The following is a 26,914-nucleotide window of genomic DNA, read 5'->3' on the forward strand; positions in this document are numbered from 1 at the left end:
GGAAATTTCCCACCTCCTGCCTGCCACACGCCCCTGCCTAGGCCCCTTATCAGGTTCCCCCTGAGTCATCCTGACCCAGAGACGAATTTAGATGCTGGAACCTCCAGGTCCCTCCCTCCCCCACTCCAAGTAAGACTACTTTAGACACATCAGAGATTGCGGCAGGCAGGCAAGGCAGAAGCTCTTGCTCTGGGCGTCCTTCCTTCCCCAGCTCCAGGAGGGCTGGTGAGATCTCTTTCCTGTCCTACACAGCTTCATCTATGATCCTAGATGAAAGCATGCCGGCAGGCTTTTCCTCGTCCAGCAGAGTGTTAAACTGGCATCCAGAGGGGAGAGGGGACTAGGCAAGCTGCCAGGGTGCCCAGCTTCTGGGCCAGTTTCTGAGGGAAACAGTTATGAAGAGAGTGGGGGAAGGGAACTGAGGAAAACTTCGGCGCTCCAAATTGGGAGAAGGTATCGGGGTCCTTTAGACGTGAGGCTGTTGAAAGCCAGGTTTAATCCTGCACAGTTCTCCTACTCTGGGTCACCTCCTCCCTCTTGGCCCCTCCTTCTTTCCAATAGACCCTGCCAAGTGGGGATGAAAGGGGCATTGATGTTCCTTGGATGGGAGGGGGTTGTGGGTGGTGAGGGTGGTGGTGGTGGGGGGTGGTTCCCAGGCAGGAGGGGGGAGGGCTATTTGGGGGTCTTGGGGGGGCAGTCTGTGCTGGTGTTGCCGTTGGCAGCTCCAGTTCCATTGGCCATTGTTCCTAACTGGCCTGCCGCCCAGCCCCCGAAACGGTAACCCAGGAACCAAGCTGAAGGAAGATGGAGTGAGGACCCTGGTGGGGAGGCGGCGCTGGAAGGGTGCAGGTGGGGAGAAATTCAATCCGGTTTCCTTGTGCCTAAGACAACTTCGGAACCCCACGGGAACCCCACCCCCCAACTATCCCATTCCAGGCGGGCTTCCTCTAGGGGCACAGGGAGAGTGCATCGGGGGGGGGGGGGGGAGTAAGACAGGGTGAGTGAGGAGTCTAGGACGGCAAACCCACCCCAGGCCCTGAGAGTGACACGCAGCAGTCCCTGAGAAACCACGGCCTGGGCACTGAGATTCAGCCGGGCAGAGCTGGTCTCACCCTCCTTCTCTGGGCCGGACTAGGAGGGGTTAGCGCCGAAGCCACAGGGTCTCTTGGGTTCCAGCCCGGGACACAGCGTCCTCCCCAAGCCCCCACTCCACCCCCGCAGAGTTAACTCCGCCTCTGCGCCTGTTTACCCTAGAGTCAGAGCCCCTGGGGGGTCCCTGGCCCCTCCTCCGCCCCCCCCCGGGGGCCTTGACCCGGGAGTTCCCGTCGGCCATCCTCTCCCCCCCGCTCTCCTGCGATCTCCCTCTATTTATAGCGGCCCCCCGCATTCCCCGCCCCCCCCCGCCTTGTTTTCCAACTTCTCAGGGAGCAGCCGAGAGCAGGCGTCGGGACGCAGCAGAGAGAGGAGGTACCAGGACCCTGGGCACCCCGAAGTTGAAACTCCTGCGCCCCCGACGGTCCCCCACCCCGGCCCCGCTCCTTTGGTGCTGGCATACCTGCCCCTCCCAGCCGGCGAGACCCTCGCCTCCTCAGCGGCGATCCCCGCCCACCTCCTCCTTCCTCAACCTAGCTGTGTTTACCCGCGAGCCCAGTCGAAATCATGGGGTGTCAGCACCCTGGGTTCGTCTCCCCATTACCCGTCCCCACTACTGAGTCTGGGGGCGAAGGAAGGAACCACAGTGCGATAGGCAGATCCAGGTCACGGGTGGGGGCGGTGTTGAGGGCGGGCGTGGGGATCCCCCGCAGGACTAAGGGATCCCAGCACCCCCCACTACAGCCCGGTTGCGGGGGGGATGTTGTGGGGAGCGCGAGCGGAGCGAGGAGGCACCCCGCCGTTTGCTTCCCTTAGAGGACCCCGCGGGCCCCCAGCACAGCCCCTCCCTGAGCGGCAGACGGCCTGGGGCGGGGTAGAGGGGAGGCGTGTTTACGGGGGGTCTGGGGCGGATCTGCAGGGAGCTGTCGGCCGGTGGGCGGGCTGGGGCGGGCCGGGGGCGGGTCTGTGGGGAGCCCAAGCCGGGCGGGCCGGAGAGTCAAAGGCAAGTGAAGGTGGAAGCGGCCGCGGCGGCAGCAGGTAGGGGGAGGGGCGGGCGAGGGGCCGCAGGGCCTGGATGGCGCCAGCCGCGCCGGTGGGCGGTCGGATCCCAATCCCTCCGAGCTGACCGCTCGCGGGAAGAGGCCCGCAAGGAGGGGGCGCTGGGCTGCGGCGCACAAAGGCGGAGGATCCGCGAGCGGCAGGGCGTGTTTGGGGCGTGCGCGAGGTTGTGTCCAGGGTCCAGGGCGCTCCTCGCCGGCCGCGCGAGGGTGTCGGTCCCCACGCGGACGGACAGCGTTGGGACTTGTAGGGACAGGTCCCGGGTGCCGGGCCCCGTCGGTCCCAGCCGTCCTACCCATCCCTTCCCCGCTGGCGCTCGGCCCTTGCGGGTCGTCGGGGAGGCTGGGAGGAGACTGTGGGGGCCGCCCTCCCTCCCCTTCTCCGCTCGCGGGACCCACACCGAGACTGGGTGGAGGAGAGACGCGATGGCACGAGGCTTTTTAAAAACGTTTAACTGGGACACAGTCATGCTCAGCTATCCTCATCTCACTCGAGAGCTGTCAAAAATCTTGAGGATCTCCTAGTCCCCACTTCTAGTTTGCAAATAGGAAATCGAAGCCAAGGGAAGTAACTGAGTGGGCCAAGGTCACACCCTTAGCAGCAGAGCCGGGACTAGAATCCAGAGGTTCCGACACAAGCCACGCTCTTTCCTCCACATCAGCACTTCCTTCTCTCCTCCCCCAGCCTGGACTGATGATACCTGCTCTCCATGTTGCCCCGCAGGCCCCTCCAGCCTGTATTGATTCTAGCTGAAGCCTAGAGAAGACGTGTTCATTGGACTCAGGGGTACAGATTAGGGAGGGTTAGTGACCTGGGGAGGGTTGGTGACCCAGGTAGTCTAGATCTTGGCTGAGGCTTTCTGCCCCTAAAAGACCCAGCGTCTGTCTCCCATGTCATTCACCTCATTGCCTTGTTTTCTCAGACCCCAGAGCCAGGAGAAGAGAGAACCCTGACCCCTAACCACACTGCATCCAGCCAATAGGAGCCCAGTAAGTGACCCCACCCCCAGGCTGCAGGCTCTTAACTGCCGATCTGCACAGGTGTTCTGCTCCTCACCAGCCCCACTAAAGTTGAATGTATGCTAATTTATGCACAGTCGGGAGGGAGAGTCTTGGGAGGAAGGAAAGGAAGCACTGGGTCAGTTGGACACGGGTGCCCCTTGTTCTTTTTGTTTCCCTCTCCCCCTCTTGGTCATGGTACTCGGGTCATTTTTAGCCCCTTTCCATTTGAGCTGCTGACCTTGAGGCTTAGTTGAAGGTCACAGTTAATTGTGAACTCTGACTACTCAGTCCCTCAGTATCTTTGGAGTACCCAGTCACTGGGCCACAAGCTTCATCCCTAGCTAACTCTGGGAGTGTGGGGTGGCCCCTAAATATAGCCTGGGAAACCGGAGCTGCACTCCTGCCCCACCCTGGTATTTCCATCCAGGATAGGAGAGGGGGGTCCGGCGCTGTGGGTGTTGAGGGGCAGCCATGGGGATGGCCAGTCGGAAGAGAAGTGGTATCCTGAGGCCTCTGCCACCAGCTCTCCTTCCCAGCGGCCTGGACATGGAGCTGGGGGCAGGAGAGGCTCTGTGTGGGTCCGGATGTGGTCTTCAGCTCTGGGGCCCTCTGCACCCTGCACTGTCCCGGGTTGAGAGAGGAAGCCAGGTGTACGAGATGGGCGGGCGTGGAGGCCACCTCCCCAGTCGAGGTGTTTCCTCATCCTGCCAGGCCACCATGGCGGAGCTGCAGGAGGTGCAGATCACCGAGGAGAAGCCGCTGTTGCCGGGGCAGACGCCCGAGGTGGCCAAGGTTATTAGTACCCCTGACTCCCAGGCCCGAATTCCAGACCTGGAGGCATCCCCCTCGCCTCCTGCCTTCCCAAACCCATAATCTCATTCTAACCCACAGCCCTGTTTTCTCCACCTATACCCATGTCTCTCCCCCGTAGACCACAACGGGAGTTCAGGCCTTTGTCCTGTCACTGCACTAACTGTCATCCTCTCCATGTCTCTTTTTGTCATCTCTTTCTGTCGTTCGTCTCGGTTGGTCTCTTTGCCTACCTTTCTTTATCTGTGTCTGTCTCTCCATCTGTGACTCTCCATGGCTGTGTGTCTCTGTGTGTTCGTGTGTGTGTGTGTGTGTGTGTGTGTGTGTGTGTCTCCAGGAGGCTGAGTTAGCTGCCCGAATCCTCCTGGACCAGGGACAGGTAACAACTTGGGGGCAGTCCCAGGGCGGGAGGAGGGCTTCTCCTCTCTCCCAGTAAGGAGAGGGCTGCTACCGGGCTCTTTCTCCTCTCTCTGCTCCCTTTCCTTCCATTCCAGTCCTTTCCCTTCCCCATCTCTCCTTTTCTAATTCTTTGTTCCCGTCTCCTCTCTTTGCCCCTCCGCACCCCAACTCCCCGACTTTTGTGGGACTTTTGTGGGCGTCCTTCTCCTGCCTCTTTTTCCTCTCACCTGATGGTGACCTGTTTTTCTGCAGACTCACTCTGTGGAGACACCTTATGGCTCTGTCACTTTTACTGTCTATGGCACCCCCAAACCCAAACGTCCAGCGATACTCACCTACCACGATGTGGGACTAAACTGTAAGGACCTGAGCTTCCCCTCCCACTCCTTTCTAGGAAGAGGCTGGTGGGAAGGGTAAAACCCCAAGGGAAGGGAAGGGTCAGCACGGGCGGGAAGGAAGGGTCAGCACGGGCAGGAAGGGAGCCATGTGGCATTTCAAGGGGGAGTTCTGTCCTGGTCTGACTATGGCATAATAAAAAGAAAGAGGGTGGGTTCTGACTTGGGGATGCTTTTCCCTGGCTGATTCTACTGTCGGGATGGTGGGGATTCTCTTTAGATAAATCTTGCTTCCAGCCACTGTTTCAGTTCGGGGATATGCAGGAAATCATTCAGAACTTCGTGCGGGTTCATGTGGATGCCCCTGGAATGGAAGAGGGGGCTCCTGTGTTCCCTCTGGGGTGAGAATTAGCTCCCTCCCTCCTCACGAGGCTTCGCGGCACAGGGCAGGGGCAGGGAAGAGTGGACCAGGGGAGGAGGAAAGGGGGGACAGTGGAGACTCTGGTAGAGAGTGGGTAGGGCACCCTGAAGTGCAGGGCACCGGGGGCAGCTTGGTGTTTTCCTTAACGTTCTTCTCTTTCCTAGATACCAGTACCCATCTCTGGACCAGCTTGCGGACATGATCCCTTGCATCCTGCAGTACTTAAAGTGAGAGGCCTGGGAACCCCTCCAAACCAGAGTCCTCTGCCCGGCACAAGGGGGCCCTTAGAACTCCTGTGTCCACCAGGGTTCCTGGGCAAGTTGTGGTCTCTGGCCTAGATAGATCCTTCCTCCTCCATGCCTCCACCTGACTGTTGAGAAGAAGAGGGGTAGGTTTGGAAATGGACTTGAGTCAGCAGAGTAGTCCTGATGGAAAGAGGCAGGAAAAGGAAGCGGGCTCTGCGTGGCCCTGCTTCTTGGATCTGGAAGGTAGAGAGGTAGAGGAGAGGTGACAGAATCCCAAGGAGCCAGATAGACTTGTTTCTTTTCCTCCCACTTCCCCTCCTCCAGACACACACCTGGTGCCCGGGAGCCCTGGGTGTGAGGGAGAGAGGGAGAAGGAAGGGAAAGCCTGGTGAGCCTCCGTGGTATGCATGCTGCGAGCTGATGACTCCCGGGCTCTGGCCCTGGCTCGGCTTTTCCTGGGCACCCGGACCCTGGGCAGCTCGGGTTCACCTTGTTGGCTCTGTTTCCCCCGTTCTCCCTATTGTTCACTGAAGTTGTGTCTTTTTTTTTTCCCCATCTTGCTTCAAGTTCCCTTCCTCCCGGTTCCTCACAAGGAACCAGGAACTAAAACAGAACAAGTTGAACTAGCTCCTGAGAATTGAAAATGGACACAGAGCTATGTAGGAAAACAGTGTCTGTTTGGTTGGTGGATGGGTGTTTCCTTTCAAGACACTTGCTTCCCAAGAGAGAGCTGAAGTAGATTTCGGGGACCTACACTGGCTACCAGTGTCAACGGTTAGCTCCTCGGCACCTTCCATTTTCGCACCCCTCCAGGGAGGGTTGCGTTCTGTCCTTTGTGCATGTGGCCGTGGGAGGGAGGATGAGGATTCTGAAGGGCCCAAGTTTTGGACAGCAGGGCCCATTAGATACACACGTCTCTTTCACAGTTTCTCCACGGTAATTGGAGTCGGTGCTGGAGCTGGGGCCTATATCCTGTCACGATATGCTGTAAGAGATTAAAAGAAAAACCCAGACAAGGGAAAGGCAGGTTTAAGGCCCATGGCAGACTGAGTAGGAGAATATTGTTTGCTAGTGTGTGTTTGTGGGGAGGACTTGGGTATAAGGGTGGGGGGCAGGCCCCACTGGCTGGAGCTCAGCGGGAAGGGAATAAGACCCTGCCCAGCCTCTGATTTCCCTTCCTTCTGTTACTCCTCAGCTTACCCACCCAGATACGGTCGAGGGTCTTGTCCTCATCAACATTGATCCCAATGCCAAGGGTTGGATGGATTGGGCAGCCCACAAGGTTCGGAGGGGCCTGTGTGTTGAGGCCTAGGTTGGGGGGCCCCCTTGGGAGGGGGAGCGGAACAGGAAAGATGGGTCACTTTTTAGCCTGGGTCTCTTCTCCTCATAGTATCCTGAGCTTGCTCATCTGTCCTTTTCTCATAGCTAACAGGTCTTACCTCTTCCATTCCGGAGATGATCCTTGGACATCTTTTCAGCCAGGTAAGTGGTTGTGGAAGGTGGAAGAAGTGGAGGGGACCGGCAGGAGCCGGCAGGGGCTTGAATGCTTGGGGTGACTTCCTTAGATGGGACGGGATCTGGGCAGGGAAGAAGGCTTGCTTCTTCTCATCCAGTAATTGGTGACTTCTTTTCTCAACCCTGTCTCTCCCTTGGCTCTTCTTCAGGAGGAGCTGTCTGGAAATTCGGAGTTGATACAAAAGTACAGAAATATCATTACACACGCACCCAACCTGGAGAACATTGAACTGTACTGGAACAGCTACAACAAGTGAGTGCGTGGCGTGTGTGCGTGCACATGGGAGAGAAAGGTGTGGGTCACGGGGAGGCGAGGAGGGGAGGGAAGTCTGGGAATCACACGGAGCAAGGACGGCAGGGTTTGGTGTGCAACTGGGGCAGCTGTGGGCCAGACCCCCAATGGGATGAATTGTAAGGAGCTGTTCCCCTTTTTCTTATTTACTTCCCTTGGGTTTTTGGATTCCTTTCCTCTGCCTTCACTGCCCTCCAGCGAGGGACCTGGGGTCCAAGTGACCACAGGGATTTGAGGCCTGCCTGCCACCTTCCCCTTTGGTTCCCACTTTTAATTATTAATAATTGACTATAATTTTTGGGAGGAAGACCGCTTCCTCAGGGAGGAGATGGCTTCCATCCGGTTGGATAGCATGGCCTGCCTAAAATTCCTGCTCTTCTTTGAACCCCTTTCTAGCCGCCGAGACCTGAACCTTGAGCGTGGAGGTGCTGTGACCCTCAAGTAAGACTTTACGAGCTAAAGCTTTGCCTCTCTCCCTGGATCTTGCCTAGGTGCTTACATTCTTTAGAAGAAGGAAAGTCTTTTAATAGGGAATTTTCTCGTCACCTCCCACCCTATCCCATGAAGCAAATCCCACCTTCTAGTCTTCCCCCTTTGGGTTGTCTTGGAAGGGTCAAGGGGTTCAGAAGCCTGTTTCCTCTTTGGAGGCGAACATTTTCCAGCTGCTGTTCTGGGAGGCCGGTGGGGGAATAGCAGGGGCTCACCGTCTTCTCCCTGACACTGTGCCTGTAGGTGCCCTGTGATGCTGGTGGTAGGAGATCAAGCACCCCATGAAGATGCAGTGGTCAGTAGAGAATTTTGGAGTGGGCGAGGGAGGGTTGGAGTCCTCGGGTGGTGGTCAGAGGGGTATCTTGCCAAGAGGCAAGCTCTGTTTGGAACTGGGAGAGCGACCGTGGGGCCTAAGAGGTTGATTCCTGGTAAGAACGAAATGGGTATAGGGCTGATGGGAAAGGAACTGGGATCTGGGTCCCTGGGTCCCTTGGAGGGGAGAGGTCGCAGGGAGTATAACGTCATTCATTCAGCCTCCTGCTTACACCAGGTGGAGTGTAACTCAAAGCTGGACCCCACCCAGACCTCTTTTCTCAAGGTCAGTAACCCTACTCCAGGCGCTGCCTGACTCCTGGCGCCCTCCCTGTCCAGAGCCAGAGATCCTCTTTAGATTCAGCTTCTAGGCCTTCAAGGTCCTGCATAGGAAGAAGTGGGGTGGATAAAGAAAACAAACCCTTAGGGCCTGGAGTGGGGAAGCTAGGGAAGAGAGACCCTTTCCTATCCCTTGGCATGGCTGCTTGTATTTATATCTGTATCACTTCTTCTGGATGGCTGTCTCCATCTCCTGGACAGATGGCCGACTCTGGAGGTCAGCCCCAGCTGACTCAGGTGAGTACCACTGTCCTCTATGAGATGGGATATTAATGGCACTGAAGTATACACTTTTCCCCTCACCCCACCCCCAACCCGCCATGGCCTTGGGCTCCAGCTCAGCTTCGAACCTCATCTCACTGTCCCCTCTGCTCATCTTACTTCCACAGCCAGGCAAGCTGACCGAGGCCTTCAAGTACTTCCTGCAAGGCATGGGCTACAGTGAGTATGGGGGTCAGAGGCTATCATGAGAGCAAGCAAGAGATTGCTGCACAGTCGGAGGGATGGGCACTGAGGGGGAGGAACCATTTCAGGCTAGTTCTGGGACTTACCACCGTCTGCCAAATCACTGACCCCCTCCCCGCCGCCAGCCCCATTTGTCACTCTTGTCTCCCCACTCGGAGTTGCCAGCCTCTCTTTCCCACCGCTTCTCTGCCTGCCTGCTTATGCTTCTGTCTCCACAGTGGCCTCATCCTGCATGACTCGCCTGTCCCGATCGCGCACAGCCTCCCTGACCAGTGCAGCGTCCACTGATGGCAACCGGTCCCGCTCTCGCACCCTGTCCCAGAGCAGCGAGTCTGGGACTCTCCCTTCAGGGCCCCCGGGGCATACCATGGAGGTCTCCTGTTGAATGACCTTTGTTGCCCTGGTGTAGGACCCAGCCCTCACCTCCCCCAGCACTAACCTGGGAGGTGCATAGGGCACTGGGCCAGAGGAAGGGAAGATGGGCAGATCATGTGGGGAGATGACCTTGATCTTTGATTGCAACCCTAACCTTGACCTCTAACCTGTGATTCCCCTCAGATCCTGGGAGAGATGTTCTAATATCTCTTAGGGACCCAGACCCCTAAATTATCCCTTTCCCTCATTTTGGTGTTAAGGTGGAGAGGGCCTGTGTCCCCTCTCCCTAATCTAGGTGTCCATAGATAAGGGATAAGAGGTTGTTGTAGTTGCCCCATGGTGCCTCCATCAGACTCTCCCTACTTATCCCATTGCAAGGGTAGGGGACTTGGGGCTGGGACTCCATTCACCAAAGCTGATAAGGCTTTTCATTAACCCTTCAGATCTCTGAAGAATATGGGCCTAAATGAATGTGTGTCAGAGGAGGCTTGCTGGTGGGTTAGTGGTCCTCAGGATGGGATAGAAACATCTGGTGTGTGAAATGGAAGTTGGAATGGGAAGTGGTGGGCAATGAACAAGTACGAGGGAAGGATTGGAGCTGGGGCAATAGGAAGGGGCCTGGGGCCATTGGCTGCACTAACTTTGGTAGCTGTCTAGACAGTGTGTGTCTAGGGTGGGAGGGGGAGGGAGCTAAGCTGGGGCAGGGCTGCTTGGGGCTTGGCATAGGGGTGGGAAGGGCTATCTTGGGGCTCTGCCCACACTGTGTTTTGTGTGGAGGGTGCCTTCCTGTGTCCCACAGCTTCTGCTGTAACAATAAACTGTAGAAGAACTGAGCACCAGTCTTCTTTGTCTGAATATGCCTGCATCGTGCCCCTTTTCCCAACCTCCCCCATCCAGCTCACATTCTCTTCTCAGATATGGCCTGGATACTTCACAGAATGTGACCACATAGTCAAGGGCCCCTATTCCAATAGGATGGTATTGTCCTTGATATTGATAGTGTTTCCAAGTTTGGGGAAGAGAGGAGCTACTTAGGTCTTACAAGACTTCCTTACTAGTTATGGATCCTTGAGAAATGCCGTAGGATTTCAGAGATGGCACCAACATCATGATCTTAAGAAGGAAGTATAGAATGCTGACTTAAGTGTCCAAGGACATCTTGTGATCACCTTCCTGCAGAATCCTCCCTAGGGAGCACCTAGATTCCATTTTAGATGGTTCATTGCAATGAGTAGACCAGGCCTCACACAGTGACTAGAGAGGTTGGATTGCTCATAGTTGGTCCCAATCTGAAGACTCCTTCAGGAGAGTAACAGCACAAAGGAGGATTTCCTCTAAGGGGTCTTCCTCCCCCATGAATCCAAGACTTCGGGGTGTTCATTAGACTATGTTTGCGGTTCTCTGAGAAGCTTTTCAACAAGTATGCACAATACTCATCAAGAGGACTTCAGATACTCTGTGGCTGTTGCAGGCTGATTCTTGGGCTCTTGGGGCACAAGAAGTAAAAAACGAGAAGGCACTTTAGATTGTTATTGATAAGAGTACCATGGATGGAGTATTACAAGGTCAATTGCTGGATTACTTTATAGAACCTCCCCAGACAAGGACATGCTTTCCTCAATGAAACTGAGCTGAGGACTAACGTGGCTTGATGTCTGGTGCTGACACACTGACATGGAAGTGAGGCATGGAATATGTTATTGACTCTTGAGCATTTCATCACTCTCATAGGACTGAGTCTATTTTAAATGCAGTAGGCCAGGATCAGAAGGGGGCAGGGGTATTAGGTGACTCGCAGAGTTCTAGAGCTAGTTATTGATGGCAAGGGTGTTGGGTGACCACATGCAGGGCAGGCAGCAAAGAGTGCTTAAATGCCACCCTAAAGAAAAGGAATAGCATAATTGGAATCACTGGACCAACTAGCTCCTAGTTAAACAAAACATGAGGAAAAGGCAAAGAACTCCAACGAGCATCAGCCTTGACCAGCAAGAGGTGCTGTTGTGAGGGGCAGTTGGCTGGTTCAGTCCACAGAGCTTGAGACTTTTGATCTTGGGGTTGTGAGTTCGAGCCCCATGCTGGGTGTGGAGCCTACTTAAAAAAAAACAACAAACAGAGCTGTTGTGCATTATGGAAGGGAAGGCAGGTCTTCTCAGCACATTTGCCTGCACAGAGAACACTGTTGGCAAGGTAATCTTCAGAAGAGGGAGGGAATGATATTTATGCGTACACGTGTGAGTGTGTGTGTGTATCTGGCGGGAGCTGGTGTGTGAAGTGGGTGGTGACTGGTGTCTGTCTCTTATAGATGTGTCAGCACAAGAACCCCAAGAGTCAGGAAGAGGGAGAGATGCTCTCTGCTGGGAGCAAGGCAGAGGGGGTTTGCTGTCCTTGACTGACCTCTTTACAGTGTTGGCCCCAGACATTCCAGGCTAGCCCATGGGGATGCAGTGCCCTCCTGTGGTTGGCGTGGTTCTTCCTAACGTCCCCCAGGTCCCGCTTCCCTTCCTGTATCTCTCAGTGTTCTTTGTGAGTCTCTGTGGTAGCTACATAAGGAGGGAGTGGTCTGTGGCTCCTGCCTGTTCTCAAGATCAGAGCTCAGGGAGAGGTGAGCGGACTTCATAGAAGCAGAACCACAAACTCCCTACTTTTTGTCTCTGCTTCAGCCTTAGGACTCCTGTTTCTCTCTTACTCTCATTCTCAAGAGATGTATCGTTTTCCTGACTTCAGGGACAGAAGCCCAAGATAGCTAAGACAGGGTTCACTGGGAAGGAGAATAAAACTAGAAGAATACGGTGATGAGAGCCTGGTGGGGTCAGTTTGAAAATTCCGGAACTCATGAAGAGATTTTAAAGAGTGATTCTTTGAAGGTACACACAAAACAGTGAAACTGCAGCAGGAGGGATAGATGTCAGTCTTTAAGGGCGCTCCTTTACCTACTCAAGGGAAATGTCACAGTGGGAGACTCCACCTTTCTAGAGAGATCTGGGGACTAACAAGAAAGTGAGAATCAGTTCTGACTAGAGGCCAGGGGTGTGGTCAGCGTAAATGGTGCCCAGAGCAATTAGGTTGTTTGCACCCTCTCTCCTCGCCCACGTTAGAATTTTCCCCAAATGGGATAAATATATAGTAAAAGTAGAATGCATTCTGTATTTGACATTCAGTACATCTAAAGGTAGTAATTCTGAACAAAATTGAAATAAGAAGGAACTCATCAACAACTGGCCTCTTTCAGCATCCCTGCAGACTGGGGCCTGAGGGTGTCACCCCTGTCTACACCCTTTTTGCTTCACCTTTGCTGGTGGCCACCGGCTCCTCCCTGAGATGCAGGGGCGGGGAATATGAGGCTATCTGGCCAGTTGGCACACTCACATTCACACATACCAACCCACTCCAATTCTGGCAACTGTTCTTTGTACTCCATCACCCAAAGCCAGGAGCCACGGCACTGTTTCCTATGAGGGAGGCAAGATACTGGAAAACTGTCCTTCCGGGGAGGGGTAAAGTGGGCGAACTGTCTCACAAGAGTTAGCCTGGAGCTCTGTGGTTTTGTTCCCGGGTGCCTCTTGTTCGTAGGTGCTGGTCTTTGGCTGGCCTCTCACCCTGCCCCGGGATACTCACTAACCTCTATTCTCTTTGCTGCTGTGCCCCATCTCCTCTCAACTACAAAAACCCAAGCCTGCGCTTGTATACAAAGGAAGGTGGGGGAATTCCAAAGGTTTACTTCAGGGAACCATTTATTGGTGCAAGAATGGAAAGCTGGTTCTAGGTGAGAGGGCAGTTGGAGGTCTCATTCTTCTGGGTTTTTTTTCTATTTAAATATATAAAAAATACATGTGTGGGGATGGGGAAAGGGCACAGGGCTTCAGGAGACTTGAAAACTGCTCCACATAAATTCTCTTGTGACTATTCCAAATAGCTTCTTCTCTTATCCTTTTTCCTAACCTGCGTCTTTCCTCATATTTTTTTCAATTCTCATGATTCTAAATGTTTTCATTTACAACCTATCTCTCAAGGCTGAGTGAATAAAGGTTCGCTCCTGACTCTGGCTTCCAGTTACCATGGCCCAGCTACCTTAGCTCTCCCTCCTGTCCATGGCTCTCATGCCCGTCCTCATTCCATCCTTCCTCGCTGCAGGCTCACTTGAAATCACATCCGTCTGCTCCCTTACAGCCCTCTCCGACTCCTGGCTGGGGATTCAGAGCTTTGGAAAATGCTCCGATGGTTCCTTTTTCTGACTCTGATGTGTTTTTTATTGTATTGTATTGTATTTATTTGAGAGAGAGACACAGAGAGCATGAGCAGGTGGGAGGGGCAGTGGGAGAGGGAGAAGCAGGCTCCCCGCTGAGCAGGGAGCCTGACCCCAGGACGCTGGAGGACGCTGGGATCATGACCCGAGCCAAAGGCAGACGCTTAACCGACTGAGCCACCCGGGCGCCCTGATCCTGATGTCCTAAGGAGCCATTCTCTAGCTTTATTGCATCTCTTGCTACGAAATGGTTTGAACTACAGACGGTTCCTGCTGGGGTTGGTCAGGTGCTGGGAGAAGGAAAGGAAGTGCTTGCTCATGGGAAGGAGAGAAAGCACTGATGGCTGAAAGCAGAGGTGGCTGAAGGCCAGTGTAAGGGCTCCCGGGATGGGAGGAGGCAAAAAGTGCATGACTCACCCATGCTTGCAGTCTCCTGACCTCTGCTCATTCCCCTCAGGTGCTGATAGCATCAGTGACCCAGAAACATATGAGGAGCCCCAGAGTCTGATGTCCTTCTCCTCAAGTCTCCTTTCTGTAGTCCTACCAATCCTCTGTACCGGAAATAGCCAATGTCTGTATGATTGTGTCCCTTCCAATTCACCCTTCCAAAGTCCTGACGGAAAGCAGCAGAGAGGGGATGGCAGGCTGGCTTTGCCCCTCTGGATTTCTTGATGTGCCTCACCAGGCTGACCTATCTGCCGGGCACCGTCAGACGTTTTTGTCCTTTGGCTTCAGTTAGCACGACCAACGGGAGACGCCGGCGGTAGGGGCCAGAGCAGAAGGAGAAGGAGCGGAATCCTCTGGCTTCCTGCTGGTCGAGTCCCTGCGGGCTGGTCGTATCCCTCCGCCTGAGGCCCCAGCTCTTACTGGGCGGCCCTCTCCAGTTTCTGCTCCCTGCTCCCTCCTCTTCAGCCGGGGAGCAGCATTGTTCCTGCTCACTGTTCGCGGAGCCGGCTGGCGCCGCGCTCCACCTCCGACCCAGCATTGTTGTTGCTCAGCCCCCGGGGATTGCGCCACCGGCTGTGGCTCTGCCAAAACCCTGCCCACACCTCCCCATAGACTCCCTTTATTCAACTTGCCTCAGTTCTCCAATGTGCTGCCCGCTTCTTCTGAGCCCCTGACTCCTAAGATGGGGAGGTAGAGGTAAGGGAAGGGAGGAGAGAAGCCGTGTATTTGAGCTTTTCTTAAAACCAGAGAAACATGGGTTTGAGGGCCAGCTAGCTGGGTGATCTAGTAACTTACGCCCCCCGCATGTGCTTCCCCGACTCCCGACGGGAACAGCATCTCCGTGGCAGGCCCGGCGAGGCGAGTAGTGTCAGCGCCTGCCTGGCGCCGAGCCGCGGGGAGCCTCGGCTAGGATTATGACACACGAGCCACTGTTTGGAGAACGTGTCCCCTTACTTCATGCCGAAGGGAAAACAGAAGAGGATGGTGCTTCAGGGAACTTGTTTCCTGTATCAGATATTTTGATTTAGCTTTGCCTAAAGCTTGCCTTCTCACTCGTGCCCGGGTGCGTTGGCTGGGCTTGTGAGGAGGTCTGCGTATCTTAGTTTGTGGGGAGGGGAAAGGGATGGACAGGAGACAACTGCGACAAGAGGGACACTCAGGAGACCTTGTCCATGTGAAGGTGACTTGGGCTTCTGCACTGAGAAGATCAGAAGGGGCAAAGTGGGGAGAGCGATGGGGCTCATGGGGCGCACCTTCTCTCTCCCTCCTTCTCCACTAAGTCTGGGATACTCCTCCATTTCATGGGTCAGGGGGCTGGGCAACAGCCAGAAAATCAGCTTTGTATTTGTCCTTCGTAGTGTTTAAGAGAAGCAACCATTGTGGGGGTTACTCACACTGAAAGACAGAGGGCCTAGTGGGGAGGGGCTGGAGGCAGAGGGGCAGCTAAGCAGGCAGAACGAAGGCCACTGAGCTGTGCCAGAGCCCAGGAACCACCCTAGGCATTTCTCTGGCGCCTTTCTCCCTCTCCGAACACTCCGATTCTTAATCCCTCAGCACAAGGCAGCTGGATGGAGACAGAGGCTCAAAGAAGAGCCACAGCATCCTCGAGCCTACCCAGGGCTCAGTGTGAAAAATAGGAACCAGATGGAAGGAGGCTCTATTTAGCCTGATCTCAAGAGTCTGCTGGACACACCGTGGTTGGCTGATAATAGGCACTGGGAGCGGGGTGGGTGTGGTTACTGTAGGAAAAAATCTAGATTGCATGGTTTCTGTTTTTACACCTCTTCTCTCTAAATGCTGGGAACTCTGGCTCAGTTTCTCAACACCTGTGGGCAAGGCAGGAGTAGTCTGTTGGAATTTCAGCAATGCTCCCTTTTGTGGAGGGCATGGCCTACAACTGACAGAATGGCTAGGGGCCTGGATTCCAGAAGAAAATACAATATCCAGTATTCAGCCTTTCCACTCCCCACTCCACCACTTGCTGTACCAGGCAGCTCCTAGGCAACCTGGAGAAATGAAGTATAGCATGGCTGAAGGTGAAGGGTAAAAGGGACATTTTATTATACACAGTAGCACAAATGGGACAAGAGTCAAATCTAGAGTGATGGTCTTCATATCAGTTTTCCAATTTATAGGCACTCAACCTAAACGCCCTTTTCTCAGTCCTGGAGGAGAAATGGATTCTCATGTAGGAGAAAGCTGTGGTCCAGTTCATGAGGATGATGCCTAGTGAATGTCGCTTAGTCTCAGTGGAGGGCCAAAGCCATTTGGGAAAGTGTCTCCCGAGGGCAGGAAGGCCATCCTAGATAGGTCCATCAGAAAAACCAGCAATCTCTTAGGCCCACAAGGCAATAAAGGCCATGAAGGCAAAACCAGCAGCTACGCAGCCCCACTTGGCCAGAGGGGCCTCAGGGCCAGCTAGCTCCCGGGGCAGAATTTCCAGGAAGGTGACATACAGAAAGGTGCCGGCTGCCACACCTTCTAACACAACCTGGGCTAAGCCCTGCCCCCCTTTAGAGTCCCCTTGGGTCACAGCCAGCCCCAGGATCAGGCCCATGGGGGACATGAGAGCTAATGACAGTATGGACAACATGGCCCATCGTGAGCCAGTGCCTATCTGCACCAGCCGCAGTCCTACCCCGAACACTACGAGCCCCTTGTGAGCCAGGACAGCAAGACAGAGCTGCACGGTAGTTGCTACTGTTGGCTGCAGCCCCACGGCTAGCCCTTCAAACACTGAGTGAAAGGAGAGTGAGAGCAAGAGGACGAGGGCCCGGAGGGGACCCTTTGAGGGTGAGGGTGGAGGTCCATGGCTGTGGAGTTCTAGGACATGAGTCCCGCCCCACTCCTCCCGCACTGTGGTTCCTCCAGCGGCCTGAGGACAGCACTGCAATGCCAGCGACTCCAAAAAGAAGATTAAGAAGAAGCCCAGGGAGATGATGAGCTCTCCGTAGGGATACTCCATCTAGGAACAGAAAGAGGGGCTGTGAGGTGGGAAGGGAAGAGAAGCGAGTACACCGGGTGGCCATGGGAGTGGGAGACTGAAGAGAATGGGAAACATGGGACTCTGCCCAATTCCTAAGACTTGGCCGCCTGTTTGCCCTGCTGGCACTCACTCTGGTCTGTGACCTTATTCCCATCTGCTTCAGATGCTTCCAGATTGATGCAGCATATTGGGCATAAAGAAGGGCAAGGGAATGAAGCCAAGAGCAGGCATGGACAGCAACAAGAAGAATCCCTGAGGGACTAAGGGACACCAGAGTGACAGGGTTAGAAATATGGGAAAAGAATGTTAGGCCTGTCAAAGGGCCAGAGAAAGAGTGAAAGAGTAAAGCAGAGATTTTTCTGGGGTTCCACAGACCCAAGAGGATGGGGTGGGCTCCTTTCCTCGGTGCTGTCTGAGCTGAGGAGCAGAGGGGATCCCTGGTTTCCTCCCTCACATACTCCCCTCAAAAGGGCCTGGCAGTGAAAGGAGTCTCTGGTTCTCCTCCCCCTCCAGGGAGGGACTGGCGGGAGATACTTACCTGTGCTGAATCAGCATCATCAGAAGCATTTCCCTCCCTTTCTGTCCTGTTCTAGGGAGAGAAAAGCAGAAATCAGGTAGGGGATGGAGCAGCTCAGCTTCCTGTCCTGCCCCTTCAGCTCCATCGCTTTCCTTAAAGTCCAACGTGACCGGTTTTCACCATGCCACAAAAGAGCTGTCCTCTTCCCTGTCCTTCCACCCTTGTCCTCGGCTCTGCCATTTTCCCCCCTCATCATTCTGGCCTCACAGCCCTGCTGCTCACCTGCATCTTAAACTTCTGGATCTCTGAGTCAATTCCCTCCAGGGCTTCAGCAGTCATGTGCATGAGCCCCGCTCCCAGGAAAACACCAGCAGAGGTGCAGCCCAGGAGGCTGAGGACCCGGCGGTGACGACCTGAAAAAAGGAGTTACAATCCAGTTGGCAATGAGATAGAAAAGGCGACAAAAGAGCAAGCAGGTAGCACCCCATGTCCCCAGCTCGGGGATGGTGAGAGCCTCGGAGCAAGGCATCGGGATAGGTGATAGGGCCATAGTCAGGCTGAGGTTATGGGGCCGGAGGCGGCAGGGCTGTACCTGTGGCAGCATCAATCTGGAACCACTTGAAGCAGATGGGAATAAGGCCACAGACCAGGGTGAGAACCAGCAGGGCAAACAGGCAGCCAATTTTCACTCCTAGGAGTGTTTCCATCCTTGGGGCACAGGATACGCAGATGGCTCAGAACAGTAAATGGGAGTTATGACCTTTGGAGCAGGAGTGTGGAAGTAGGTGGTCAAAGCTGGAGTAGCCACTCTCCTGAGTTCCAGGAGGCCGTTGGGATCCTCCTTCTGTTCTGTGTTGCCTCTGCTTGCACAGCCTTGCATAGCTGACTGGGCCCTGCCCCAGATTCCCACCCTCCCCCTCCGAGGAGGCCCCTCCCCGGGCTCACGCCTTCCAGAACTGGGAAACCGGAATCTCCAGACTCCCTGCCAGGCGCAGCCTGTGCCGTGTGTCTTCTCCTCTTCACTGCCATGACGAATCCAAATGCTGTGGACAGTCTTCACTCATGCCTGGCGCTGGTCTAATCCAAAATGGGGGAGTCTATGGTAGGTCTTCCCCAGCTGTTTTGTACGGGGGACACTTGGTCCTGCCGTATTCAAGACATTTGATCTAAGGTTCCCATACCCTCTCCACTCCACCCCATGTCTCATAGGTTGTTATGCTGATACCTGAACCCTACCTTTTCAGAAGGGATTTGGGGCCTCCTTCGGGTAGGAGGTAGGGCTGAGAGGTGGTGCTGCCACCTGGCACTCTGGGGAAACCGGTAGATGAGGGGCCTCCCTTCTCCTGTAACCCCAGAGAAATAGCTCCAGGCATGGCAATTTCTAGTGGGGAGTTGAGATTTCTAGTATTACAATATTGATGCTGTTCCAATTTTTGACTGTGCCTGTTTCTGGATATATACAGATCTTCCTCAACTTATGATGGGGTGATGTCCCAATGGACCCATCCTAAACTGAAAACCTCCTAGGTTGAAATGCCATTTAATACACCTAAGCTACCAATCCTAGCTTTGACTAGCTTTAATTGTGCTCAGAACACTTACATTAGCCCACGGTTGCGCAAAATCATCTAACCAAAGTCTATTTTATAATAAAGTGTTGAAGTCTCATGTAATTTACCACATACTGTCCTGGAAGTGAAAACCAGAATGGTTTTAAGTGTACCAGCCGTTTACCCTCGTGATGGTGTGATTGGGAGCTGCGGCTGCCCAGCATCATGAGAGACTATCATACCACATACTGCTGACCTGAGAAAAGATCCAAATTCAAAATTCAAAGTTCGGCTTCTACTCAGTGTGCCTCACTTTCACATCATCTTAAAGTTGAAAATTTGAAAATCGAGCCACGGTAAGTCAGGACCGTGTGTACTGGGGGAGAGGGCCTAAGAATTTTAAGACAAAGAAAGGTTCTTTAGCTCTGAAACAGCGAGGCCTAGGGAAAAACTGAGAAATGAACCAAGCAAACTGAAGGATGCTGCCTGGATCTACAGGGGTGGAGATGGAAATATTCAGTCTTGATGGGGATTGGCTCTTGAGGAAAATGTATCAGGCAAATTCCGGGGGAGCTGATAAACCCTGAGAAAGACAGAAGAAAAGGAGGGAGAAAAACACAGAGGCTAGGCAGCCTGGATCCCCCATTTAGGTGGCCCACCTAACAACCGTGACACCTGCTGAGCCAGTGCTCAGAGACTGGGGGCGGCTTTCCCTACTGGCCCAGATTACTTCCCTGGTCGTGGTCTCTGGTAGAAGAAGCAGTACTCTTACAGGAGGTGAGCTTGAGATCTCTGTGGGAAGACAGGCACTGAATATCTGAGGGTTCTCTCTGCTACAGGATTGAACATGACAACTGATCTCTGTACCTTTTAAGAATCACAAGATCCACTTATTCTTTGAAAACTTTTTATTATTATTAAAGCCTCAAACAAACATATACATAGGGCTACCAGCGCTCCCACCCTGGATACCAGGGAGCTTCAGCCTTGGCAGGCCTAAAATAAGAAAATACTTATTTTCTTATTAACGCCTCCTTGTCAACTCCTAGGGGGGTCTTCAGCAGGAGACAGAGGAAGCTCGGACTCTGAAGGCGTGATCACAGGTAAAAGATCTCCCCAGGAGCTGACACGAGCACAGCGATACAAATCCCTATGGAAAACAGAGGTCAACATGGGCTGCAGGTTCTTGCCACCTCTCCCTAATTTTGGTCACACCCTTTATACCTGCCATGCTGGCGGGCTGTGATCACAGCATGCTGCATATGCCCATCTGGACAGCACAGGTGACAATGCACATGGCGTGGCCGTTTAAGGACAGGCTGAGTGATACGGGGCCAGCGATCAGCCTCCTCTGGAGACCCCCGGGCAAGAATTACCATCGAGAACTTTTCCTCTTTTTGCTTCTTCTTGTTCTAAGATAAGGATATAGAGACTATTTGGAGAAAAAAAGAGATGGGAAAAAAACTTGTGACCCCCATCCCTGCAGCCCTTTTCATATTCTATAAGCCATGGACACTCAGGCCCCGCAAACCTCCAGACTCTTCTCTGACTTCTCCAACTCTTCTCACCTCTGACTCTATCATCCCGTTCCCCTAGGCTATTTTCTCCCTGCCATAACTTTCTCAGGATACATACCCAGCTGAAGGGGATGCAGTGGTAAGCCTGAGAAAAGCTACAGGCCAGGGGCTTAGAGGCTGTCAACTGGGGACAAGGAAGTTCATGTGGACACTGTGAACACACAAGACAAAAGAACCACAGAATCAGACAACTGAAAAACAAAGAGTGATAGAATTAAGGGCTAGGGCAATGGCAGCATAGGAGCGGGAGGTAGGGAGAGCCAGGGGAACAACTGAGAAAGAAATTGGATAGGGACACAAAATAGTAGAGGGTGGTTTAGCTTTGCCCTCTCACTTTTCCTGGCCACAGCTGAGTTTACATCTTTGCACGCTGGGAAAGCTAGAAGTGATACTCACTGGGGCAAAGACAAAGCCAGGTCGAGGGTCCAAAGGTGACTTCTCTTTTCCCTGAAATCAAAAAAATTAAGCTGGGTCTGAGGGGTCTATTCTCATAACTCAATCTCTGCACTCAGTAAACTGAGGACTCCTTTAACATTCAATTCTGATAATTATTAACTAGGCTCCTTGGGTTAAGCTGGCTGCTTCTCTAATACTCCAAACAAAGAACTTTCTCTCTGCAGTAGAAAAGCAGGAACTTGGCACATAGTACGGTGCTCTCCCTTGTCAGCAACCTCTACTCTCAAAAAGATCCCACTCCAGGACAATTAAATTTATGATTATACACTGGCTCATACTGTCCCCAAAAGGTAAGGTTCTTGGCTTAGCAATGCTCTGGATCAGGGGTTGGTGCACTTTTTCTTTTTTAAAGGCCCAGAGAGTAGGCAAAATCTATTTCTGTCCCAACTATTCAACTCTGCTGTTTATAGTATGAAAGCAGCCACAGACAGGATGCCTGGGTGGCTCAGTCGGGTGAGCATCTGCCTTTGGCTCAGGTCATGATCCCAGGGTCCTGGGATCGAGTCCCGCATCACACTCCTTGCTCAGCAGGGCTGCTTCTCCATCTGCCTGCAGCTCCCCCTGCTTGTGCTCACTCTCTCTCTGACAAATAAATAAAATCTTAAAAAATAAAAAAAAGCAGTCATAGACAAGATGCACACCAATAAGCATGGCACATATAAAAACAGGTGGCAGGCCAAATTTAATCCACAGGTCCTAGTTTGCTAATCACTACCCTATATCATAACGACTTTATATGCCTAATATCCTGAGAATCACCCCTACCATTGTATGACAGAGTCCCTTCAGTTCTTAAGGGAGTAGAAGTGACTGGTGACAGATGGTGGGGCAGGGGTGAAGGAAAGAGAAAGAATCTTACCTTAAGGACCAGGTCCCTGGCATCCATGAGAAGGCAGTGTCCAGCTTTTGTTCCACTCTCTACCAGTATCTGTTCACAAAAAAGGAAAATAAGCATAAGCCCTGAATTACACGAAAACATAAATGCTAGCAGCTCTGTAAGAACATTCACAGATGGAGTAGAGGGCCCTAAAGGAAAGGGCCATCCCCATATAAGATGGGAATGAAGAGGCTGAAAGAGAGACAAAGGGATCTACGCATGAGAAAAATAGTCAAGAATGAACACAAGTGGGGCGCCTGGGTGGCTCAGTTGGTTAAGCGACTGCCTTCGGCTCAGGTCATGATCCTGGAGTCCCGGGATCGAGTCCCGCATCGGGCTCCCTGCTCGGCGGGGAGTCTGCTTCTCCCTCTGACCCTCCCCCCTCTCATGTGCTCTCTCTCTCCTCTCATCCTCTCTCTCAAATAAATAAATAAAATCTTTAAAAAAAAAAAAGAATGAACACAAGTTCCAACGGAGAGAAGGAAATGCATGAAACCCATGACACTGCTTTAAAACTGGAAGGGAAAAAGGATTTCAACTCACCAGAAAATGACTCGTCTTGCGCCACAGGGTCTGAACTAGCTCAGTGCGGTCAGCCTTGCTGGGAAGCTCACTTAGGGAGAAGGCTGATACCACCACATCGAACTGTACCTGAGAACCAGGACAAGGAATGTGACAGACCTGACATTACCCCCCGGCCCCCCTTCCAAGAGTATAACAAAGTTCTATCCCCTTGGATTTCTTCTGTTCTCTTTTATCTTCTAACACTCAAGGCTGGGTTGCAAAGCTGAAGCCACGGTTTTCCATCTGCCAGATTCCACATTTAACACACTCTGAACACTGTCACTTGCCTTGGGTGATACAGGTAGAAACTGTCTGAAGAAGACACCTGGAACATAAGGCTCCCCAGATTCTGAACCACCTGTGGAATAAAGCAGAGGTGCGGCAACTATGAGTGTACAGGTATAAACTGAAGCGATATCTCCATAAGAACTATGGTCCCAAAGCTAAAGCAAACCACCAGGTGCGGCACCTGGGTGGCCCAGATGAGTAAGCACCCATCTTCGACTCAGGTCATGATCCCGGGGGTCCTGGGATCGAGCCCTGTGCCGTGCGTCAGGCTCCCTGGTCGGGCTCCCTGCTCAGTGGGAAGTCAGCTTCTCCCTCTGCCCCTCCCCCCCCACTCATGTTCTCTCTCTCTCTCTCTCAAATAAGTAAAATCTTAAACAAAAACAAAGGGCAGGGAAACACTGGGTTGCCTCTCCTGTTTCTCTTACCCAACCCACCCACAGCCCAGCAAAGGCCTCTACCACCCTCCACTTGACCATAACACTGGAAAGAAATCAGACTCATCTTTAGCTTTCAGCCATCCTCTACTCCCCAGGAAAACACCCTTTCTAGTTCTCTGCTTAACTCCTTCAACTTTGAAGCAGCCCCTCCTTACCCCTTGTCCTCACCTTTCAGTAGCTTTTCTGCCAAAACCAACATAGCAGCTGAGCTGTCCACACACACATATTCACGTAGGCTCTGGCCCCAAGCACTGTGAGCAGCCCTAAGATGGCAAAATATAAATCACCATTTCTCATGACAAAGAGTCATCCCTACAAGGATCTCATCCTACAGAGATCCCTCTGCCCCCAACCCCACCCCTGGGAAACAGAGTATTATCTTAAAATAGTTGGAAAAACTAACAGTGTTATTTTCTGATTTCATTTACTACTCCTTAGAAAAAGGGTAGACTCAAAAAAACTATTTGTAGGTAAAAAAAAAAATCTTGGTGATATGCCCTAGACTAAATTCCTTTCCTTTTTTATCTTTCTAAACATGGGTCTTTTTTCACTTGAAGTTTCTTTAAGTTCTGGCCCTAATCCATATACTTTCTTTACCTAATCTGAGAGAAAAAACATTCTAGTTCCCAACTTTCCTATTCTCCCTCTGGTTCCCTAGTCTCTTGGAGTGTTATACACATGGCTCTCTAGAGCTAGAATTGACAGAGACAGAAAGATACTTACCAAGTGACAGAACCAGTACCCGAGCCAAAGTCCATTAAGGTTTGGGGCTGGAACTCTGGAACTCGAGCCCGGATCTGAGGAAATACGTAATACCCCACAGTAGGGTAAGTAGACCCTTATTTAGGGCCCCCATGAATTAGGCAACCATGAGAAAGCAGATGAGATGTGAATGTTTTTTTGAGATTCAGTGTAAATACCTTACAGAATGGGAACCTCCTAAAACAGTGATTTTAAACCTTTCTTGGGTCATGAACCCTTTCAGAGAATAAAAAGAGCCTCTCAAAAAAAAAAAAAAAAAAAAAAAAAGAAAAAATAAAAAGAGAAAAAGGAGAAAAAAAAGACCCTCTCAAAAAAAAAAAAAAAAAAAAAAACCCACATACAATGTCCCAAGAACTGTACCCTAGAAGCCTACTTTATGAATAAGGGAACTGATGGTAAAAGGTTGGAAGCTGAGGGGCTTTCACCTCATGGAATGCCCTGGAGACTGCTGCAAAGCCACCATCCAGTCTTGCTGCCATATACACCAGGCTTAGGCTCTCATTGTAGCTGCCAGAAAAACCAAAGAGTCACACCCACCAGGAAATAACCTCCATCCCATAGTTAAACTTCTAGATTTTTAGGAATGAAATCTCTGGAAAGGGCTCTTCCAGCTCAGTGTTTTTACTCCTTAAAAGAGAAGAGTCCTGAGTACAAACCAGGTAAGCTTTTCAAATAGGAATTGTGTAACAGTACTTCCCCAGTCTCCTCCTAGAGACAAGATTTTTTTTTCTTTTGCAGCCCTTCTAGCCCCTCTTACCTCAGTTCTTGCCAATGGTATGTAGTTTTGCGCAGGGTTCGCAGCACTGCTTCACGAAGTTTCTCCTTCACCTGAAATAAGTCTGTGGTGAGAACAAGAACGGAGAGTGAGGACCTAGGAAGAACAGGGCTCAGATCCAATATTTGAATATGCTGCTTGCTCATTCCCCTGCAACTCTCATCCTAGGCAAAATCTCAGAGCTTAAGAGAGAAGCCAAATCTAGAGAAAAATTTCGGGTAAAAATAACAGCAACCACCACCATCACCACCAGAATGTATCAGATAGTATTTTGCCTCTAACGGCAGTTTATTCAACAAGACCAAACCTATCCCACAGGTTTTGCTCTCTATTAAAGGGAAGTGTCTCAAAGATTTAAACGGATAGGATAAGGACAATATTTTGTGGATTTTCTTCAGTACCCCAAAACTGCAGCCTGTGACATTTCCAATGTTCCTAGAGGGAAGAAAGGGGCTTGAAAATCTCCTCTCAGGCTTGTGTTCAGTTCAGTACTATTTTATCTACAGAGCACCTACTATGAACTAGGTCCTGTGAGAAGTGCAGGGAATACAAGATGAATAAAAGGCAGGTCTGTAATATTAAGGAGCTCACACCCATGAAAATAACTTGATGAGTTATACTCATTCTCCTATCCCTGAAGAGCGTTTCAGTACTGGACAGAGAGCCATACAAGGATTTTATTTCACTTGAATAAAAACTTAGACCGTCCGAATCCAGTGGATTTGCAGGAAAAAACCCAAAGACCTAGATTTTGGCAGGATACTGAGCACCCTTGGAAACCATCTTCTTTTAGCAAGGCATCACTGTAACAAGCAGCTCTGGCCAGAAAATCAAACAAGAAACCGCAGTATCTATTTGAGATAGATACTCAAATAGATCTGTAAACTTATTTCTTGCTTTTAATTTCCCACCGATATTTCAATTTGGCCTACTCTTCATTCTTAGGCCCTACCTGGGTTTTCCAGGAATTTTTCCTCAAGATGTACAGCCCGTCTTTGCAACTCCTCCGGCTCTACAGGTAAACGCCGGCTCCACAGGTAATTGGCCAGTGCTTGCGCCTGCTTCTCCACATTGGGCATCGAGCTCTCTACGGGCCAACGATGAAACGCGACATCACTTAATGCAGACCCAGTCTCGCTTCTTCTCGGGCTTCCGCTTCCCACCGTTACTCACCGAGCAGCAGGAACTGCGCAGCGGCTGCCAGGGCAGGCGGCACCTCTACGCATGGCAGCTGCAAGACGCCGGGGTGCCGGCGATGGGGCCTCTTCCCCAGAAAATCGGAATTGTTATCGACCTGGGATACGCCCGGCACGACGGCGGCGAGCGCCTGCAGGCCGAGAAAGAAGAGCTGATTGCGGGGCAGAAGGGAAGGCTCTGGCGTTTCGCTAAGGAAGGGGCTGCCCAGGGCGCTCTTCCTCGGAGCGGAGCTATTCCTGAGATCCAGAGTCTTTCCGAGAGCAGGGAAAGCAGACACTCACGCGAGACTGGGGAGCTTCTCCACCGCCGCGGCGCCATCTGCTACATGTCAGCAGATGCCTCAGTCCTCTCGCGGTCGCCATGGCACCGGAGGCGAGCAGGAAACGGAAATGATGAGGCCTGTGACCCTCACGGAGCAGTGTCAGCCAATGAGAAGAGCGAGTGCTTCTAGTAGCCAATAAACAATCGATATGTAAATCACCTCGGAGGGGAAAGGTACGTGGGTGGGATCAGGACCTCTGGTCCTCCGTAACCAGCAGAAGACGAGGTGCCCTCAAGGCTGTGCGGCGACTGGTCTCCGCGTCCCGAAGCCGAGGGGAGGGCCGGGACGGGCCGGGCCCTTTCCTGGACGCTCTAGAGAAGCGCCGTAGACAGCAAAAGACTATTTCTGGATGTATTACCTACCTGTGTCCCTTGCTTTTCTCTGTGGAGAACTCTGAAGTCTTGGGATTTTTTCCCCCCCTGTGTGAAAACGGGAGAATGCAGTAAGGGAAAGATAAGAAAACCCAAATTTAGGCAACCCAAGATAACAGAAATTAATAGATTCAATGGTTTTTGTTCTGTTTTTACATATTATTCTCCTATTAAATTGTCCTCTTAGATAAATAGCTAACACTTAGAACGTGCCCGATACTGTAGCAAGCACATTTGCGTAATATTACCGCATTTAGTCCCTGCTATCTGTGAGATACATTCTGTTAACCCCATTTTGCAGCTGAAGAAAGTATTCAGATGTTTAAATATCACGCCCCAGATCACAAACCTTGTTAGATGATAATTAGATTTAAACCTAGGCAGTTTAGGGGCCCC

The 26,914-nt window shown here is 52.2% G+C and overlaps 3 protein-coding genes across 15 annotated transcripts; 1 reads left to right on the forward strand and 2 right to left on the reverse strand.

Annotated features, from left to right (window-relative positions):
- The first annotated feature begins 162 nt into the window (after positions 1-162).
- On the forward strand, positions 163-9,982 carry NDRG2 (NDRG family member 2). 12 transcript variants are annotated; one of them, XM_034993697.1, is made up of 18 exons: positions 163-225; positions 767-849; positions 1,425-1,467; positions 3,074-3,140; positions 3,864-3,944; positions 4,300-4,341; positions 4,614-4,719; positions 4,977-5,097; positions 5,282-5,344; positions 6,289-6,349; positions 6,558-6,644; positions 6,788-6,844; positions 7,027-7,130; positions 7,566-7,610; positions 7,902-8,256; positions 8,511-8,546; positions 8,699-8,750; positions 8,993-9,982. In XM_034993697.1, exons 5-18 carry the CDS (start codon positions 3,870-3,872, stop codon positions 9,157-9,159), a joined length of 1,371 nt encoding a protein of 456 aa, XP_034849588.1. In that variant the 5' UTR covers positions 163-225; positions 767-849; positions 1,425-1,467; positions 3,074-3,140; positions 3,864-3,869; the 3' UTR covers positions 9,160-9,982. The 12 variants fall into 12 exon arrangements, with proteins under 12 accessions (XP_034849588.1, XP_034849592.1, XP_034849586.1 ...); XM_034993701.1 differs by lacking the exons at positions 163-225; positions 767-849 and having other exon boundaries at positions 1,098-1,467; positions 7,902-7,953; positions 8,209-8,256; XM_034993695.1 differs by lacking the exons at positions 163-225; positions 767-849 and having other exon boundaries at positions 1,098-1,467.
- Positions 9,983-15,380: 5,398 nt separating this feature from the next.
- Positions 15,381-18,615, reverse strand: SLC39A2 (solute carrier family 39 member 2). Its single transcript, XM_034994222.1, has 4 exons — positions 17,935-18,615; positions 17,625-17,755; positions 17,364-17,414; positions 15,381-16,804 (listed from the first exon to the last, which is right to left on the reverse strand). The coding sequence occupies exons 1-4, from the start codon at positions 18,047-18,049 to the stop codon at positions 16,175-16,177; spliced, it is 927 nt and encodes a 308-aa protein (XP_034850113.1). The 5' UTR covers positions 18,050-18,615; the 3' UTR covers positions 15,381-16,174.
- Positions 18,616-19,777: 1,162 nt separating this feature from the next.
- Positions 19,778-26,203, reverse strand: METTL17 (methyltransferase like 17). Of its 2 annotated transcripts, none has more exons than XM_034994071.1 (14): positions 26,107-26,203; positions 25,802-25,955; positions 25,581-25,715; positions 24,611-24,692; positions 24,279-24,360; positions 23,815-23,888; positions 23,260-23,354; positions 22,654-22,724; positions 22,346-22,453; positions 21,785-21,853; positions 20,866-20,916; positions 20,528-20,620; positions 20,117-20,304; positions 19,778-20,042 (listed from the first exon to the last, which is right to left on the reverse strand). In XM_034994071.1, exons 1-14 carry the CDS (start codon positions 26,185-26,187, stop codon positions 19,931-19,933), a joined length of 1,395 nt encoding a protein of 464 aa, XP_034849962.1. In that variant the 5' UTR covers positions 26,188-26,203; the 3' UTR covers positions 19,778-19,930. The 2 variants fall into 2 exon arrangements, 1 of the variants encoding a protein (XP_034849962.1); XR_004677293.1 differs by having other exon boundaries at positions 19,820-20,042; positions 20,117-20,324.
- Between the last annotated feature and the right edge of the window lie 711 nt (positions 26,204-26,914).

The sequence above is a fragment of the Mirounga leonina genome, unplaced genomic scaffold (assembly GCF_011800145.1).
Source record: "Mirounga leonina isolate KUSES-001 unplaced genomic scaffold, KU_Mleo_1.0 Mir_91, whole genome shotgun sequence".
In the NCBI taxonomy this organism is placed as follows: Eukaryota; Metazoa; Chordata; class Mammalia; order Carnivora; family Phocidae; genus Mirounga; species Mirounga leonina.

What these genes read in the sequence shown, in the direction of transcription:
- NDRG2 (XM_034993697.1), top strand. Translation starts at nt 3,870, where the DNA reads ATGGCGGAGCTGCAGGAGGTGCAGATCACCGAGGAGAAGCCGCTGTTG. An exon ending in ATATCCTGTCACGATATGCT is followed by an intron (nt 6,350 to 6,557) that starts GTAAGAGATTAA and finishes GTTACTCCTCAG; the next exon opens with CTTACCCACCCAGATACGGT. An exon ending in GTCAGCCCCAGCTGACTCAG is followed by an intron (nt 8,547 to 8,698) that starts GTGAGTACCACT and finishes TTACTTCCACAG; the next exon opens with CCAGGCAAGCTGACCGAGGC.
- SLC39A2 (XM_034994222.1), bottom strand. Translation starts at nt 18,049, where the DNA reads ATGGAAACACTCCTAGGAGTGAAAATTGGCTGCCTGTTTGCCCTGCTG. An exon ending in CCAGATTGATGCTGCCACAG is followed by an intron (nt 17,756 to 17,934) that starts GTACAGCCCTGC and finishes TCCTTTTTTCAG; the next exon opens with GTCGTCACCGCCGGGTCCTC. An exon ending in TCCAGAAGTTTAAGATGCAG is followed by an intron (nt 17,415 to 17,624) that starts GTGAGCAGCAGG and finishes TTCTCTCCCTAG; the next exon opens with AACAGGACAGAAAGGGAGGG.
- METTL17 (XM_034994071.1), bottom strand. Translation starts at nt 26,187, where the DNA reads ATGGCGACCGCGAGAGGACTGAGGCATCTGCTGACATGTAGCAGATGG. An exon ending in AAAATTCCTGGAAAACCCAG is followed by an intron (nt 24,693 to 25,580) that starts GTAGGGCCTAAG and finishes TTCTCACCACAG; the next exon opens with ACTTATTTCAGGTGAAGGAG. An exon ending in ACTGCATCCCCTTCAGCTGG is followed by an intron (nt 20,305 to 20,527) that starts GTATGTATCCTG and finishes TCCTTATCTTAG; the next exon opens with AACAAGAAGAAGCAAAAAGA.